General features: G+C 43.4%; 1 protein-coding gene and 1 non-coding gene across 2 annotated transcripts in view; both read right to left on the minus strand.

Annotated features, from left to right (window-relative positions):
- The window catches only part of Pik3cb (phosphatidylinositol-4,5-bisphosphate 3-kinase catalytic subunit beta), a 117,725-nt gene that overhangs the window by 2,145 nt on the left and 97,627 nt on the right, over nucleotides 1-17,953 (minus strand). The window contains exons 17-23 of the mRNA XM_076576883.1: nucleotides 16,215-16,393; nucleotides 14,764-14,873; nucleotides 12,683-12,761; nucleotides 5,595-5,762; nucleotides 3,661-3,784; nucleotides 1,569-1,714; nucleotides 93-225 (exon numbers count right to left, since the gene is read on the minus strand). Of these exons, the coding sequence (XP_076432998.1) occupies nucleotides 93-225; nucleotides 1,569-1,714; nucleotides 3,661-3,784; nucleotides 5,595-5,762; nucleotides 12,683-12,761; nucleotides 14,764-14,873; nucleotides 16,215-16,393 (939 nt within the window). The remainder of the gene's footprint in view (nucleotides 1-92; nucleotides 226-1,568; nucleotides 1,715-3,660; nucleotides 3,785-5,594; nucleotides 5,763-12,682; nucleotides 12,762-14,763; nucleotides 14,874-16,214; nucleotides 16,394-17,953) is intronic.
- LOC121831183 (U6 spliceosomal RNA) lies at nucleotides 4,836-4,942 on the minus strand. The gene has a single exon (XR_006074570.1). It is a non-coding gene; the product is annotated as a U6 spliceosomal RNA (small nuclear RNA).

The raw sequence follows: 17,953 nt of genomic DNA on the forward strand, positions 1-17,953 counted from the left end.
CTTGCCAGTTCCCTTTGGACATTTAGAATGGAGCTCCACCTGAGCTCTGTGCCCACCACGTCCAACGAGCACACAGAGAAAGGGCTTTTTACCTTGAGATACTGTATGTCTTTGACTGAGGTGAGCTCGGGAAGCCCTGCAGTCAACATCAGTGCAAAGAGAGTAATGAAGAGGTTCCCATGCCGCCGTAAAATCAGATAGGCATCTTCACAGCACTGGCGAAACCTTGAATTCGAGCAGCACCCCAGGCGTGTGGTGGGCATTTGCAAAGGAAAACAGCAGATATCTTTAGAGCTAGGGCATCTCCGTGAGCAGAAGCTTCAGCTCACGTGTGATGCTTTGAAAATAGTCCCAGACTAGAATTTACTAAAGAAATCAAGCTCCCCCTCTTCAAATCAGAAATAATTAATATTCTATAGTAATAGGCAATGCAATGCAACAACCTGGGCTTTTCACTTCCACAAACATGAAAACATTGAACGAGGGATTGTTCTAACGCCTGGGCATTTCTGAACACCCTTCTGGGCTCCACTGTACTAATTTCTGCAGTCCCTAAAACCCAAGTTGATGCTGTGTCTCCTTGTTTCGCTATCTCCCCTTTAAGACGATGACGGCCAAGAGCCATCCAACCCAATTCCCACAGAACTAGAAATGTCAGTTTCAGCCTTTCCTGAGCATGCGGTCTAGTGTCCACATGATACACACCTCTACTTCACTTACTTTTGCTCACATTAAAACTTTTGTTGGGGTTGGGATTTAGCTCAGTGGTAGAGAGCTTGCCTAGCAAGCACAAGGCCCTGGGTTTGATCCTCAGCTCCAAACAAACAAAACAAACAACTTTTGTTTACATTTATTTACTTGTGTGTGGGGGGCGGGTCAGAGGACAACTTGAGGGAATAGGTTCTCTCTTCACACCATGGGATTCTGGGGATCAAACTCGGAGCCCAAGCTTGGTGACAAGCACCATTACCTACCGAGCCATCTCTTCAACTCCTTGTGGCCACATTTTAAGATGAAGAAACACAGGCATGAAGATAAGAGCTAGGGAACATACAAGCAATAATGCCTGCTTCAAGCCCAGGCTCCTTATTCTTCCCCACCCAGAATGACAGTAAAATGCTTGTTCTCCCAGCACCTTACTGCCAAGTATCTTGGTAGTTTGGGGACAGACTTTCCTGAAACAGGTAGAAGGCGCAATAAAACACAATAACTTATTAAATGCTTAGGATTCAATCTCTCTTCTGGTCACTTCTGAACTGGTAGGATTACCATGAGTGTGTTTAATCAGTGAGGAGGACTGGGTGCTGCCATTCCCTGGCTGGGATTCTGGAGAATGGGGAACTGAGCAGCAGCATGCTGCTCTCTGCCGACACACACACCCCTGCTACTATGACTCCCTCACTGCAAGACTCCTAAGCTGTGAGCCAAAATAAGTTCTTACTCCTTCAAGTTGCTCTTCTGGCAGTACGTTTTCACAGCAACAGGAAGGTTACAAAGACTAAGGAAATGTGAGCCAGCTGGTGAGAGAAGTGGTTGATATTTCTCTTTGACACAAGGGCAATACTCACCTGCCAAATTTTTCTGTGTTTCCCGTTTTTCCTTGTTGAATGACATGAATGAAGTCATAAGTAAGAATAAAAGGTACTCGCTCTCTTTTAATGCCAAATTTAGACTTGAAATTTCCAAGAATATGTCCAAAATCTATGTGGAAGAGCTGTAAAAAAACAAATGGGATTTTATTTTCCCAGCGAGTCTCAAATGTTTTTATTTGGTATGACTTCTGCAGTGTTAAGCCCCGATTTAATATATCACCCTACCTGAGCCATTCCCCTGTCACAGCCTGCATAGGACCACACCTTATATATGTGGGCCATTCCCTTGTCACAGCCTGTTCAGGACCCACCTTATATATGTGGACTATTCCCCGATCACAGCCTGCCATGGAACAATTCTTTTCTACACTATGAATATGTATTACTCTCATTTGTTAATAAAAATATGACTGGCTGATAGCAGGGCAGGAAGAGATTGAGCGAGAGAGCCAGACTAGGAGAATTCTGGGAAGGAAAAGGGTGGAGTCAGAGAGTCGCCAGCAAAACACAAGAAAAGCAAGATAAGAATGCCATACTGAGAAAAGGTGCCAAGCCACATGGCTAAACATAGATGAGAATTATGGGTTAATTTAAGTGTAAGAGTTAGCTAGTAACAAGCCTGAGCTATTGGCCAATCATTTATAAATAATAATAAGTGTCTGTGTTAGTAATTTGGGGGCAAGTAGTCAGGATAGAAAAACATCCCTTTATAACAACCTACACAGGACTCCCCTTATGCACTTGAGCCATTCCCCATCACAGCCTACACAGGACCCACCTGACGGACTACAGGGTGCTTAGCATCTCTGGCCTCTACCTACTAGATGCTGTAGTACCCTTCCCACCCCAACTCATCCCTACTCAGAATAGCTGCAACTATCACTGCAAATGACAAACCATTTCTGATTTAGACTGGTTTTGGTGGATATCCTTTTTCTGGCAACCTCCAGAGAAAAGATGCAAAGAAAGCAAAGCATGGTGGCTTAGGTCTATAACTCAGAAGGTTGTAGTGGGAGGACTGAGAGGTAGGGCCAGCCTAGTGAGAACCCACTTAAAAAAAACGAACAACAGAAACAATGCATATGAGCTCCAGCTCTTGAGACTTTGAATGTCTGAAAATGTCTATTCACGGGCCAGATGTGGTGGCACATATCTTTAACCCCAGCACTTGGGAGGCAGAGGCAGGTGGACCTCTGTGAGTCTGAAGTCAGCTTAGTCTATACATAATGAGTTCCAGGACAGCCAGAGCTGCAGAGTAAGACCCCGTCTTTAAAAAAAAAAACTCTATACTAGGGCTGGTGAGATGGCTCAATGGGTACAGGAACTTGTTACTAAGCCTGATGACTGAATTTGATCCCCACAAACAAACATACACACAAAAACAAGTGTAATTTAGAAAGTCTCTTCCATCTTATACTTGATTGCTTGCTCACTGTTCAAGGTTAGAACCATCTATCTTCTAAATTACAAAGGCTAACTTTTACTGTCTTAAAAAGTTTCCAACACACTTATTGACAAGCTCTTGAAAGTCAACTGCCACAAAGCCAGACAACTTGACAACTTGATTTCAATCCCAGGACCCACATGGTAGAAAGATAACTGATTCTCACCTCCACGGATGTGCAGTGGCACACACATACCATGCAAAATAAATAAAATCTAAAAACATAAGGAAGAAAAACTCAGTCATTCTTACCCCCTAACTCTGGCATTTAAGCTGCTATGTCTCTCTGAAAAGTCCCTTCACTACAGCCAACTGGATTCTCTCCAGCATCTTACAGAGGGTGCACTGGGTACCAGTGTACATAGCAGGATCATACTACAACTTCTGATTCACCCCATTTCTAACCTGGCACCTTTGCCCTGGCCTCAACAGCACCCAGTGTAAAATCAGTTTCTTTTGAAACTAAGTCTCCTAGGTCCTTTGGGAGGGTGAGAAAGGAGATATGAGAAAATAACTACTGTGTAAAGCAAACAGCATCAGAAATGGAGTTGGGAGGAAGGTGAAAGACAGAGAGAAGCACAATCTAACGTTACCCAAGCTCATGGCCCCTGCAGCACAGCTTACCTGGCCATTTTTTTTCACCATGATGTTGTCACTATGCCTGTCACCAATTCCAAGGACATAAGAAGCTACACAGTAGCCAGCACAGGACAGGGTGAACTCCTCAATTGCTCGGTCCAGATCATCCCTGGAGACAGACACAGAAGCAATAGGAGTCAGGCCTCCAGTGAGGGGGATGAGACCTAAACCATGCTAAGTTTTCTGAGTATTTCTTAACTACGCAGAAAACTCACACCACCAAGCTCCAAAGCTGAATGAGCCACATGGTGCAGAACAGGCAGGTGAGTCAGGCTGGCATCCAAAACACTGCCTCACAGAGCCTCAGCCATTTAAGTTCCTATCTCCTGGGAGTCCTGTTTCAGTGGGGCTTAAGCTTACATGAATGGTATTGTGAGAGGCCACCATGGCTTTGTTATATCATCCTGGGGCCTGGGAACTCTTTTTTTTTTTTTTAAACTAGCTTTTGTTTCATATTTTAGCTTATTAAAGGCAAGGTCTTATTCTATAACCCAGGCTGGCACAAAAATCACCAAGGAGCTTGCCTGACCTGGAACCCATGGTAATTCTCTCCTCCCTCAGACTCCTAAATGCTGGGATTACAGGAGGAAGCCACGTCAGTTGGGGTGGCCTCAGATTAGAATCCAGGTTTCAGAGTCAAGCACTGTCTTTCTCGACCATGCTGGTCAGTGACCTCAATCAGAAGCTAGGATACAGACCCTTTGGGGAAGACTGAAATTGATTCTATTCTCAGAGAAAGTCCCTCAACAATGTGGACAAATCAGATAAAATTAAAATCTGATTTTAATTGAACTGTTTAGCCAAAATTACTTGCAAAGCACTTTCCTTCACAGTCAAGTATTTCCTAGAATAGTGGTGTTGTCCATCACCCTAACCATAAATAAACTTATTATTCTTACATTATTATTGAAGCAGGGTCTCATGGCTATAGAGCTCAGGCTGACCCTTCTGCCTCTACCTCCTGAATGCTGAGGTCATAGGCATGTGTCACTAAGTGTCCCTGGTCCTAGGGATCAAACCCATGGCTTTACAGATATCAGGAAAGCACTCTACCAACTGATCTATATCTCCAACCCAGTAACAAAATTTTAAATGTTTTTCTTTTAGTTTGGAGAGATCATAGACTATATAAACTCATTTACTTTTTGTTTGTTTGTTTGTTTAATATGGAATGCTTCACGAATTTGCCTGACATCCTTGCTCAGGGGCCATGCTAATCTTCTCTGTATCATTCCAATTTTAGTATATGTGCTGTCAAAGCGAGTACCTCATTTACTTTTAAAAATTAACCTATTAGGGCTAGAAAGATGGCTTCTCAGATAAGAGCATTTTGGGGCTCTCCTAAAGAGTCTGAGTTTGGTTCCCAGCACCCACAACCACCTGCAACTCCAGCTGCAGGGCATCTGAAACCCTCTTCTGGACTCTCTGGGCACCTGTACCCATGTGCACACACCCACCCACATACACACATGTACATTTATTTGGAAATAACAATAAGGCTGGGAATAACAGCACATGCCTTTGATTCCAGCACTTTAGAGGCAGAGGCAGGAGGATCACTGTGGTCTACATGGTGAGCTCAAGGACACCCAGGACTACCCAACTTCTCCCCTCCCCAAAAAACTCCAAAACAAACCCCAAGAAACAAAACAAAAATAAATCGTTTAAAAGAATTAACCTATTAGAAACCTAAGTTCATATGGTCACATATAAGTTGATGCTATAAACAACAGTTTCAATCCACTATCTTAAAAATACTTACACTTCTAAACTTTGAGATAAAGTACAAGTTTTAAGATTTTAATAAGGCCCATGAGGCATTCTGTCTTGACTGAGGCAATAAACCATGCAAACATGTTCTCCGTCTGGTCACTACTGTCTGCCTGAGTGTTCATGTAAAGAGAGGACAACAGACTCACCCAGAGTTGTACTCCTTAAGCCAGTTCAGGAGTGCGTCTTTGTTGAAGGCGGCTGTGGCAGCCACATTGCTACTGTTCAGCTGAATGTCAGCGATTGTCTCTGAGGTGCTCACAACTTCAATGAGGCCAGAGCGATCTCCTGTTGCTAAACAGCCATAGGGAAGCATCCTGGAAGGGAAAAATAGACCCTAGGGACCATGATTTCCATGGGAGGAAATATTAATCATGTAAGTTTTTCCTTTGACTTAGAAGAAAAGAGTTGCAATACTGACAGACTTGCAACACCATAGGGAAAACAGAAGTTCTAGCTCCTGCTGGAGAACACACGTGGGCCAACAATGGAGTGATTCACTGGAACGCTGCCACTAAAGCACCATTGGCTATATAATTATGCTTGTGAGATATTCCATTGCCTGCTCTGACGAACAGAAGCACATCAGATATACAAGGAGTCATCCATCCCCTTTCACTCTAGATCTTCAGAACCAGAGTCATTTCATGAAATATGTGATAGCATCTTTGTTAAGGCAACTTCACTTTCCAAGTATCCACACCCACAACCTTACCATCACCCTTCACTCTCCTCATAGCCAACATTTAGTTTATCAGACTTAAAACTGATTTAATTCAGGAATGCTAATCCCAGAACTTGAAGCTGAGGCAGGTTTGGAAGTTCAAGGTCATCCTGGGCTACAAAGTGAAGGAGAAGGAGTGAGAAGGGGGAGGGGGACTGATGGGGGGAGGGTGAGAAGGAAGTGAAGAAATGGGGAACACAAACCCAGAGCCTTAGTACTTTTGAACCCCTACCTGCTAATACCCCAGTCCAAGTCACTATTGACCTTCACCTCAGCTGGGCTTCCTGCTTTCCATGGCAGCAAGACCTGCTTCAAATATCATCACACCATTCCTCTGGCAAAAGTTCTGTATGGCACCCTAGCCCAAGCAACCAGCAAAGGACAGGAGGGAAGGGTTCAGGAAATGGCTGGTGTAGCTGTGAGATGTCAGACATCATTCAGGAGTAAGCAGTCCCTGTTCTCACAGAGCTTATGAAGAAGCACAAGGCACAATGTGAGTGTGGTCACTGTGAGGAGATGCCCTGGCAGGAGCCCAGAAACCTCTGCAGATGGGGCACAGGAGATGGCTCAGCTGTTAAGAGCACCTGCTACTCTTGGAAGCATCAGTTCCCAGCACCCAGGTCAGGCAGTTCACAACAACCTGTAACTCCAGCTCCAGGCGGATCTGATGCCCTCTTCAGACCTCTGAGGGCACCTGTACTCACATGCACAGACATACACAAATACACATAATTAAAAATTTAAAAATCTTCTAAAAATTAAAAAAGATAAAGAGATTGTTCAGTGGGTAAAAATGTTTGCTATGCAATTATGAGGCCCTCAGTTCAGACCTCCCAACATCTACATAAAAAGGTGGGTGTGGTGGGGAGACAAGGCTGGGGGAGCCGATGGGACTTGCTGGCCAGCAACCTAACTCCAGGTCAGTGAGAGACTCTCTTTCAAGGAACAAGGTAGAGAGATAGAGTCGGATACCCGACTACCACCTCTGGCTCTACAAGCTCCTCTGTATCCCCCTTTCCAGAGAGTTGAAGGCTTGTCTGAGCTACGCAGGAGGAACTTAGCAAAACCCTCTATTCAAGCAGAGCTTTTGAGGAGGGAGGACAGGAAGGCCGAGGACAGGGCTAGGCAGAACATACAAGCAAAGCGAGGAAAGATCTGACATGCTGGAAAGATGGCGTGAGGGTCCTACAGGTCATGTGAGGATTAGAGAGACAACAGAAAACTGTGAGGGAAGATGAGTGCATTAGAATATATAACAATCAGATAAAAGGCTAGAGCTGTTTTTGTTTCTAAAATTACTAAGAAAGAATTCAATTATTGTATATTCCTTTAAATGAGAGCAACCCTGCCGAATTACATTCTGGCAGACTAAAATGCTAATGCACTGTGTAGACTTATATTATTAATTTACTTCTCTTTCTTAAAAAGACAACTGAGGAACATTACATTTCTCACTAGTGCCTGGCAGCCTATTGCGACACAACCCATGTAAAGCAAACACTGGTGGGTTAAAGTGCACCCTCTTGCTTTCCTGTACCCCCTCGCATCCCACTTACAGCCCAAACTGGGCACAAGTCCAACAACTTCCTCTTCAAAAGCAAGCAATGATGAAAGCAATCAGTGACTTAAGGATGGAACATTCACAATGGGAAGGAAAAAACATCCTCACCCGAAAGACAGTTTGACAGAGTCATGCTGGGGACAACCTCTTGGAAGCCTCCCTAGTCCTCGCACTGAGGCCTCCTTTGCCCTGAGTGTCTAGTCTTTATAAAGGACATGACAAGACTGCTAACGTTCACCTTCCTTTCTCACACTCTCTGACCTGAGGACAATGTTACCTTCGTGGGAAAACAGGATTTTAGAATGAGACACACTGCACGAATAACCCTTTCTCCCTCCTTCACCACACTGACCCAAGTCGGGCAGTGCCTCAGGAGAGTGCAAACCCTCCTCACCTCGTGTTTGCACGGCTCACACCTGCTTCCTTCACCCTGACCCTTCCAGTGTCTTACACACAACTTCTGCACAGTCTCTCACAAGTGAGAAAATTCTATCAGCACAGTCAGGCCTACTGGCGCACACCTTTAACCCCAGCACTCGGGAGGCAGAGGCAGGGACCTCTGTGAGTTTGAGGCCAGCCTGGGCTAGAGCGCAGGTTCCAGGACAGCCCGAGCTACATAATAGAGAGTTCCTGTTCCCCTTGCCTGCCTCAAACAATTAATCATTAAAATCATTAAACCTCAGATGTATAAGTGAAGACAACTCCTCAATTTTTAATTTGGAATGTAGCACAGGGACAGGGAACACAGAGGACCGTCAAGTCTTCTAACTCAGACAGATTGGAGGTTGACAAGTTTTCAGTTGACAGGAAAAGCAAACTGACTTCTCATTGCTCAGCCAAAGACATGGTGTCTCAACATGTTTATGCCTTATAAATGTTCTGCTTTTGACATGAAAGAACACCCGAGTATCATGAGACATCCAAGAAAATTGAAATGAGCGTAAAGGTTTCTGTTAACGGAAGCACGGCATTGCTACTAAAATAGTAACATAGAGGAGGAGCCCAAATATCTGAGATGGACTGAAGAGTGCATGCTGCACGACCCACTTTAACCTGAACAGCGCTCAAAAGGAAAACAAACACAACAGGCCCACTGCAGCACAGATATTTATAGAAACGGCAGAGGAGGTTTGGTGAGAAAGATACAAATAGGGGTCTGAAAGAACTCAAAGCCCCATACTTTAAAAAAAAAATGGGGTCAGAGGACAAAATGCCGATACCACCCCCCTGGACACTCCCTGTTTCCTGCTGCACAGGAACTGAGCACATGTCCAGCACTCCACACACGGCTGCCTCTAAGGAAGCAGCCCTAAGCAGCCAGTCTTCAGCTGAGGCCTTGTAACTCAGAAAGGCCCATCCTCCGGCCAAATCCGCAACTAGCAAAGACTGCCCAGTATCTCTGATAACGTCAGAAAGAACAAAGGAGTCACCAGGCCAGAGTTTGAAGTTTCTCTTGTTATAGGCTCCGTGGTGGTCTGAATGAGAGTGGATTCCCTAGGCTCATGCTTGAAGGCTTGGTCTCCATTAGGTGGAATTGTTTGGGAAGGGTAGGAGGTGTGGCCTTGTTGGAGGAGGTGTGTCACTGGGGGGTGGGCTCTGAGGTTTCCAAAGACTCCTGCCATTCCCAGTTAGTGTTCTCTCTGCTTCCTGCTTCCTGTTCCAGGTGAGGGCTCTCAGCTGTTCCTGCCACCATGCCTTAGCTCCACAGTCATTGACTATAACCCTCTGAAACTGTACGCCCAATTAAATGCTTTCCTTTATAAACTGCCTTTGTCATGGTGTTTTTATCACACCAATAAGTAACTAATACAGAATCCAATAATAGTCATTTTCCCGTAGTTTCTTTTACAGAAGAGAAATCAGTGAACTTTTAGGATGGGCTAGAGGGTATTTCTAAGCACTTCAGGGTAACTCTACTGTTGAGAAATACAAGCAGCCACTGACAATTATGCAAAGAAAGGGCTGTGTGCCATTAAGAGTTTATTTACCAGATTAGGTAGTCCATGTCCTACTTACTGAGCTCATGTTTCTCAAGCAGGTGCATTTACTGCAATGGTTAATAATGACTGTTGACTGGTCTGAATGAAGAAATAACTACAGAATTGGTGAGGCATTTGTTTGTTGTGGTGGGGTGGTGGGGGTTGGGGAGGTGGTGTTGCCAGAGAGGATTCACTGACAGGGAGGATGTGCCCTGCGTGTGGGAGGCACCATCCCACACACTGTGGTCCAGGATAGAACAAAAAAGAAAAAGAAGAAAGCCAGCCAAATGCTGCCACTCCTTTGTTCTCACATTCTCATCTGCAGAGAGATGAATAAGAGCCTCCGGCTTCCAAGGCCAGGAGCTGGTCTTGCCCCAGTGAGTTCCCCACAATGGCGGAATGACAGCCTGTCGACCATGAGCCCCAAACAAAGCCTTCTTCCTGCAAGCTGTTTCAGTCAACATCTTCTTGGGTGTGTGTGACGCGCGCTTCAGTGTCTCTCCTTCCATCATGGAGCTCAGCCACCCGAGCTTGTGACGCAACAGGTCTCTACCCACTGACATGTCTCACGGGCCCTACATTGCTTCTTGGTAGGATCTGGTCACAACAACAAAAGCAACACACTCAACCCTCCATCTGTGATGTATTCCCTATGAGTGGTTAAGGGGGAACAAGAAGGCCACCAGTCATACATAACAGCGCTTTTAAGTAGTCAGTCAGAAATTCATAGGTTAAAGGAAAACTATACCACAAACAGTGACCATTGGGTCCTTTTTGGGTGAATTCTGAAATAGGGTGCTAGAGCTGAAAGAAGTGGGCACATGCTCCCACCCCTAATCCAGAAGCAATCTTCAATTAATAACCACTTGCAAATGAAAATTTAGTTTCTTCCAAGGGAGTCTCACTGGGGAAACAAACTACCTTTAAAAGGGTAGGCTGCATGCCCAGCCAGAAATGAAAGTTAACAGTATCATGATGTCATGTCAGGGCTTTTCCTCTTATACATTTTATCTTTTGTTTGTTTTTTGCTTTTCGAGACAGGGTTTCTCTGTGTATCCCTGGCTGTCCTAGAACTCATTCCGCAGATCAGGCTGGTCTCAAACTCAGAGACCTGCCTGCCTCTGCTTTCTGAGTGCTGGGAATAAAGGTGTGTGCCACCACTTCGTGGCTTTAATTTTATCTTATTTTTTTTTATTTTTATGTTTTTTTTTCTTTTTACCCCACATCCTTTATGTATATATTATGGCTTCCAGTTTAGTGATTTTAATGGAATTCCTGAGTGTGAGAACAAGAGGTTCTGTTTCTTGTACCTTCTCTTGTGGGTCTTTTCCTTCTGTTTGTCTGTTTTGCCCAATTCTGATGTGTTGGTTTTTCTTTTATTATCTTTTATTTTACTATTATCCCTTAGAAGTCTATTTCTTTTCTAATGATATATTAAAAAGGGGGTGGCTCTGGATGGGAGGAACTAGGAAGAGTAGAGGAAGAAGAAACTGTAATCAGGATGTATTGTGTGAAGGGGAAAAAAACCTATTTTCAATAAAAGGGAAAAAAACATAGATCTCTTACTGCAATCATAGTTACAGTCCCATGAAAGGGAAAAAAAGTCACACTAGATTATTCTAATTTAGTAGAACTAGAAAAGTATATTCTAGAAAGATCTAGAAACAAAGACTTCCTTTAAAATACAAGGTGGCAGACGAGATAATTCAGTGGATGAAAGTACTGGCTGCCAATAATCCCTAGGATCCACAGAAGAAAAAGTCAACTCTCAAAAGCTGTCTTCTGACCTCCACATGTGTCCCTATGGTGCACATATGTGTATGTATGCCAAGACACAAATGTTTAAAAAACACAAAGTAGACAACCAGGTATTTTGAGTGCCATCATATTTTGGCAAACAAAGGGTTACTGGACATGTCTTCCCACACATTGTTTTCTCACTTTGATAGGACAGTAATATAAGAGAAAAACATGAATGTGGAGTCTTGACAATCCTGGATTTGAAATGGGCACTATTTAATATTTTTTTAACCTTTGTTTTAAAGTCACTCACATGTTAAAAAAGAGTAACACAACCTTATGGAGCTGTGAGGTTTCTAAGAAATGATCTACATGAAGCTAACAAAGTGCTTTTGTTAGTCAATATACAGCAACGGTTTCCAATCCTCTTACAAAAGAGTTCAACAGGGTGCAAAGACACGTGGCTGCAATCCCAGCACTTGGCACACTGAGGCAGGATAATAAATTCGAGTCCATCATGCCTATAGAGCACGTTCAATACCACCCTGGGCTATATAACGGACCATGTTGCTGTGGGATGGCTTTCTGTATGCTGTGAATATGTGTTGCTCTGATTTGTTGATAAATAAAATGCTGACTGGCCAGTAGCCAGGCAGGAAGTATAGGTGGGGCGAGCAGACTAGCAGAATGCTGGGAAGAGGAAGGGCAGAGTCAGGAGACGCCAGCACCACCAGAAGTAAGATGTGAAAATACCAGTAAGCCACCATGTGGCAACTTATGGATTAACAGAAATGAGTTAAGTTATAAGAGCTAGCTAGCAAGAAGCCTGAGCCATTAGGCCATAGCCATAAGTTTGTAAATAATATTAAGCCTCTGAGTGATTATTTTATAAGGAGCTGTGGGGGAGATTTGTCCTGACCACAGGGCCAGGCAGGACCAGAGAAACCTTCAGGCTACACCCTGTCTCAAAATGAAAGCCACCAAGCTTGAAACTGTAACCTGGCATATGATTCTAGATGTTTGTCCAAGTCATATTAATGTCCAAATCTATCCTTCTCTGGAATCTCAAGCACATGTAGTTTTAAATATGATGAGGTTCAAGCAGGGCGATGATTAGAAAGCACATTGTTAAAGATCGTACTAACTGTTATTATGAACAATAATTAAAAGTGAAGGGAAGGACTCAACAGGAGGAAAACACCACAAAATAAGCAAATGCACTGGAGCACTCACCGAAGGTCCAAACCAGCCTCTTTCCAGAGCAGATCCATCAGGCGGAGCATCTGCAGAGTCAGCATGTCCTGCCGTAAATCTAAGGGAAATGCCTGCTAAGTTACATGCATTTGTTATTGTGCACACCCCACACACACTTGTTTTGTTTTGTTTTTTTTTAAATTTTTTAAAAATGTATTTATTATGTATATAGTATGCTTGCAGGCCAGAAGAGGGCACCATCTCATTATTGATGGTTGTGAGCCACTATGTGGTCGCTGGGAATTGAACTCAGGACCTCTGGAAGAGCAGCCAGTGCTCTTAACCTCTGAGCCATCTCTTCAGCCCATAACAAATTTTTTTTTTTTTTTTTTTTTTGGTTTTTCGAGACAGGGTTTCTCTGTGTAGCTTTGGAGCCTGTCCTGGAACTCACTCTGTAGCCCAGGCTGGCCTCGAACTCACAGAGATCCGCCTGCCTCTGCCTCCGAGTGCTGGGATTAAAGGCGTGCACCACCACCGCCGCCCAGCCATACTTGTTAACTCAACATTAGGCATTCAGTGAAATTCACTAAACCCATTACCAAGCACTGTACTTTTTCTTCCAGTTTAATCTTGCCCATATTCACTGTATCAAACAGGCTCAGTGATCAGCATTTCCCTGTACTGTTTCGGAAACCAAATTTTCAACTGTTTCCCATATATGAACTATTGCACCAACCACAGGATACTGTGAAGTACATTTCTACACATACTGTAGCATTTATTAACTTTTCCCACCTTTAAGGCTACAAAGAAAATTCTTAGGAATCACACAACTCAGTGCATTAGGAACCCAGCAAACTGTTAGTAGTTGAATTTATTTTATCATCATGTCTATGAATGCTTCCAGTCTTAACACTCATGAAGCATGAACTTGAAACTTGCAAACTTGAAGCCAGCCTTGTCTACACAGTGTGATCTTGGGCCAAAATAATAGTAAGTAATAAAAGTTAAAGAGTCCTTCCAGCCTGACATGATGGCATGTAACTGTAATCCCAGTACTTGGAGGTGGGGAAGGTAGGGGCATCAGAGTTCAAGGCCATTCTTGGCTATATAATGAGTTCACGGCCAACATGGCTTACATAAAATTGTCTGTCCTCTTCCCCCCCACTTCCCAAAGAGTACTTTCTTTTTTTCTTTTTCTTTCTTTCTTTGTTTGTTTGTTTATTATGTGTGCAGTATTTTGACTGCATGCCAGAAGAGGGCACCAGATCTCATTACAGATGATTGTGAACTACCATGTAGTTGCTGGGAATTGAACTTTTCTCAGGAAGAGCAGCCAGTGCTCTTAACTACCGAGCCATCTCTCCAGCTCCCAAAAAGAGTACTTTCAAACAAAATAATGTCAAAGTAATAATGGTATACTATCTGTATGGTCAGTGGAGTAAAATATTTAGCAATGCATCATGAGGGCTGGGTATGCTGCACCTTCACGTAATCCCAACACTGGGGGTGGGTGGTGGGAGCTGAGTCAGCATCACAGGTTTGAGGTCAGCCTTTGCTACAGAGTGAAACACTATCTCAAGCAACATGACCCACTCTAAAGAAGTTCAATTAAGAAGTTGCAAGCACATAAAAAAAGTTATTTATTACAAATCCCTTTAAGGACTCCGGTACAGAGATGTTAAACCTTCAAGACCCTAGAGCTAATCAGTTGGAGGGCTTGCTTGTGGCCATAGAACTTATAAGCCATGACTGCCTTTGGCTGGTGCAATTATTTCAGAGGCATTTCCTTATCAAGTCTGGGTCATCTGCTAAATCCAAACACGAACTCTGGCAATGATATCAAAGTTGCTGTCACTGGAACAGGATGCATGAATATACACTGAGATAGCCTCACCTTTGCAAGCTTTTAATCAAAAGATTTAATATTTGTATTTCATAGGGCAAAATAGGAAAGCTTATTAGGTAACGAAATAAACTGTAAAACGATTTCTCAGGAAGAAAGGAAGGGATCCTAGGGGATGCTGAGTTGACCTTATGAGCACTGGCAGTGGCCTCTTGGCTGCTATCACACTGAGACACACGCCTTTCCAATATGATGTGAAAATTCCAGGACTCACCATCGCCATTTTTAAAGATCACTCCAACCGAGTCCTCTCCAAAACCTCTGTTGCTGTAGACCAGCCACAAGGGCTTCATCTTGGAGTCCATGTATTTGCACTTTTCAACACTGAAATCAGCAAGGGGGAATCAACCACTTCAGCAAAACAATGTGTAAGACTACAAGTGCCCCCAAACATCAGGCTTGCAAGCCCCTCGCCTATTTCTTTCAGAGTCTAGGCAAGTCATAAAGAATATTCTGAGTAGAAAAGGAACCCTGAGGACAGCTCTGGTTGGCATATACTAATGCCAATGGGTGAAGCAGAAACCTAGGATCCAACCTTTTATTACCTCCACTTGAAATTTCTCCTTGTTTTCTTATATTTCCTTAACTTTTTATATTTAGTGAGTAAAAGATTAGAATACACTACTTTATTAAAATTAGGATTACAAATAACTCTTGATTTTTAAGGACATTTCTTATTTGTGTGTGTGTGTGTGTGTGTGTGTGTGCTTGTGTGTGTGTGTGTACATGTATTTGGAGCTGGAGTTACATGCTAACGTGAGTCATCTGACATGAGTGATGGGAACCAAACCCTGGTCCTCTGCAAGAGCAGCAAGGGCTCTTAAGTGCTGAGTCACAGCTCAAGCCCTGATGTTTTGATTTCACAACGAGGGATCAATTATGAATACTGTTGTTGACAAAAATTATAATATTCCACTTCTGTATGAATAAAAAGATTGGAAATAGTTTAGAGATTCATTTAAATCTCATTTTTAAGTAGGAAGTCAGTAAATAATGTGTCATGGTTTCCAACATTTTGCTCATACAGGAATTTCAATTCTTAAAAATTGATAATATAGCCAGGAATGGTGGGTGGCACATGCCTGTATTACCTGCACTCAGCAAGCAGGAGGATTATGTGTTCAAAGCCAGCCTGGGCTACATAAGACCCTGTATTAAAACGAATTTGGGCTGGAGAGATGGCTCAGTGGTTAAGAGCACATATTACTCTTAGAGAGGACCCAAGTTCAGTTCCCGGCACCCAAGTCAGGCAGCATACAATAGCCTGTAACTCAAGCTCCAGGTGATCTGATGCCTCTGGCCAGTGTGAACATTGCATTCCTGTGCATAAGACCCCTGCCCCCCCCATAATTAAATATAATAAAATCTTTTTATAAAAGCTAGCTTATATGTTCTTATATACAACTAAAATTATATATAATTGAAGGAAATTAATCTGCAATATTACTAGCCCCACAAATAAACCTAGCTAAGAGCTCTAGAGCCTAATGAGTATGGACACATTCTCTGCAGACTCTTTAAGATTTTTCCTTCCTAATTACATTTGACCTCCTTGGGCTAACAGCCAGACCCACCAGTTCCCCAACACGGTGACTCAGAAATCTTTTCTGCATTGCTATGGTCACAGGCTACTCCCCACTGTGCAGAGCAGAGACAGTCACTTACTAGAGTTCTGAGAGGATGACACAAGGATTCAGAGGTGACTGCAGGTCAGAGAGCGCCTCCCGGTAAGCATTCTGTTTCAAGCAAGTGTGCATAGCCTCCTTCCCTTTGGCTCTGTTGAGCTTCATTGCGTTCAATTTGATTAAGCTATTTAAAGTTTTCAACTTATTGAGCGCTTCAACCTGAAAAATAAGGTTCCCCATCCCCCAAATTCATTCATGGTTAAAAATAATATATCATACAGTTACATTTATCAGTAGCTCTAACCAAACACATATACACAATCAGCTGAAGTTAAAAACCCTGCATTTAAGAAGGGCTTTACACATAGTAATGTTACTATCATTTACTGGTCAAGGTACCACTTTTAAGTCCTTTATTAATGATATTTTATAAATTTGAGAGCAGTAACCAGGCATAGACTGGGTATTTTCAGACAGGTGTGAAACTGTATTCAACTCTACAGTTCACCGAGTAATGGAATCGGAAACACCTCCTCAATCTGAACTGTTCCATCCGGTCTACACCACATGACGGGCAATCTGTACAGAAGCAACCGCTGTTTCTGGAACTGAAACCTTAGCGCCTACTTCCATGTCCTTGTCTCTTTTGTTCTAGACACAGCCTTTTATGTAGCCCAGGCTGGTCAGCCTCTCTAGGTTTGGAATTACAGGTATGTACTACTGTGTCTGGTAATACCTATCATCATGGGTCTGGAATCTCAGCCTGTTTTCTTTCCACTGCCAAGACAACAAGAACAGATTATGATTCAAGGTATTTGCTATCCAAGATGAAACTGCTTGCTTTGAAGCTGGGTGCAGTGGTACACACCTTTCATCCCAGCACTTGGAGGTTGAGGTGGGGGCAGAAACAGGTGGATCTCTGAGTTCGAAGCCAGCCTGGTCTACAAAGTGAGTTCCACGACAGCCAGGGCCACACAGAGAAACTCTGTCTCCCCATCTCTCTCTCTCTCTCTCTCTCTCTCTCTCTCTCTCTCTCTCTCTCTCTCTCTCTCTCTCTCTCTCACACACACACACACACACACACACACACACACAATGATTTTATTTTTAAGATTTGTTTTATTTTTTACTAAGTGTGTATATGTGCATGTGCCTGAGTATACAGATGTGTACCATGTGTATGGAGTTGCCCACAGAGGCCAGAAGAAGAGGGTGCCAGATCCCCTGGAACTGGAATTACAGGTGGTTGAGCCACCTGACATGGGTGCTGGGAATTGAACCTGGGTCCTCTACAAGAACAAGTACTCTTTCTTAACCACTGAGCCATCTGCCTAGCCCTAGAATCTGGGATAACTCTGGCTATCAAAACTTAAGCCAAAACAAACAAAAAACCTGTACTTGTAGTGTAGCAATAGCCAACTAGATCAAAACCATTATTCATAAAAGCCACTTTAGCCAAGCATGGCAGTGCATGCCTTCAATTACTGTGTATGTGGTGGTGAGGCAGTGAGGGACCTCTGTGAGTTCAAGGCCAGACTGCTCTACACAGTGAGTTTCAAGACAGCCAGGGCTACAGTGAGACCCCGTCTCAGTCAAAAAAGGAAACAAACACCCACTTTAGCCAGTTCTGACCGTGAACACCTATGATCAGGAAGCAGAGGCAGGAGAAGAGCCATAAGTTTGACACTAATCTGGTTTATATAGCAAGTTCCTAGCCAGACAGGGCAATTATAGAGACCCTGTCTCACTCTCCCCACAGAAGTTCCTGTTATTACTTAA

The sequence above is a fragment of the Peromyscus maniculatus genome, chromosome 7 (genome assembly GCF_049852395.1).
Source record: "Peromyscus maniculatus bairdii isolate BWxNUB_F1_BW_parent chromosome 7, HU_Pman_BW_mat_3.1, whole genome shotgun sequence".
Classification (NCBI taxonomy): Eukaryota; Metazoa; Chordata; class Mammalia; order Rodentia; family Cricetidae; genus Peromyscus; species Peromyscus maniculatus.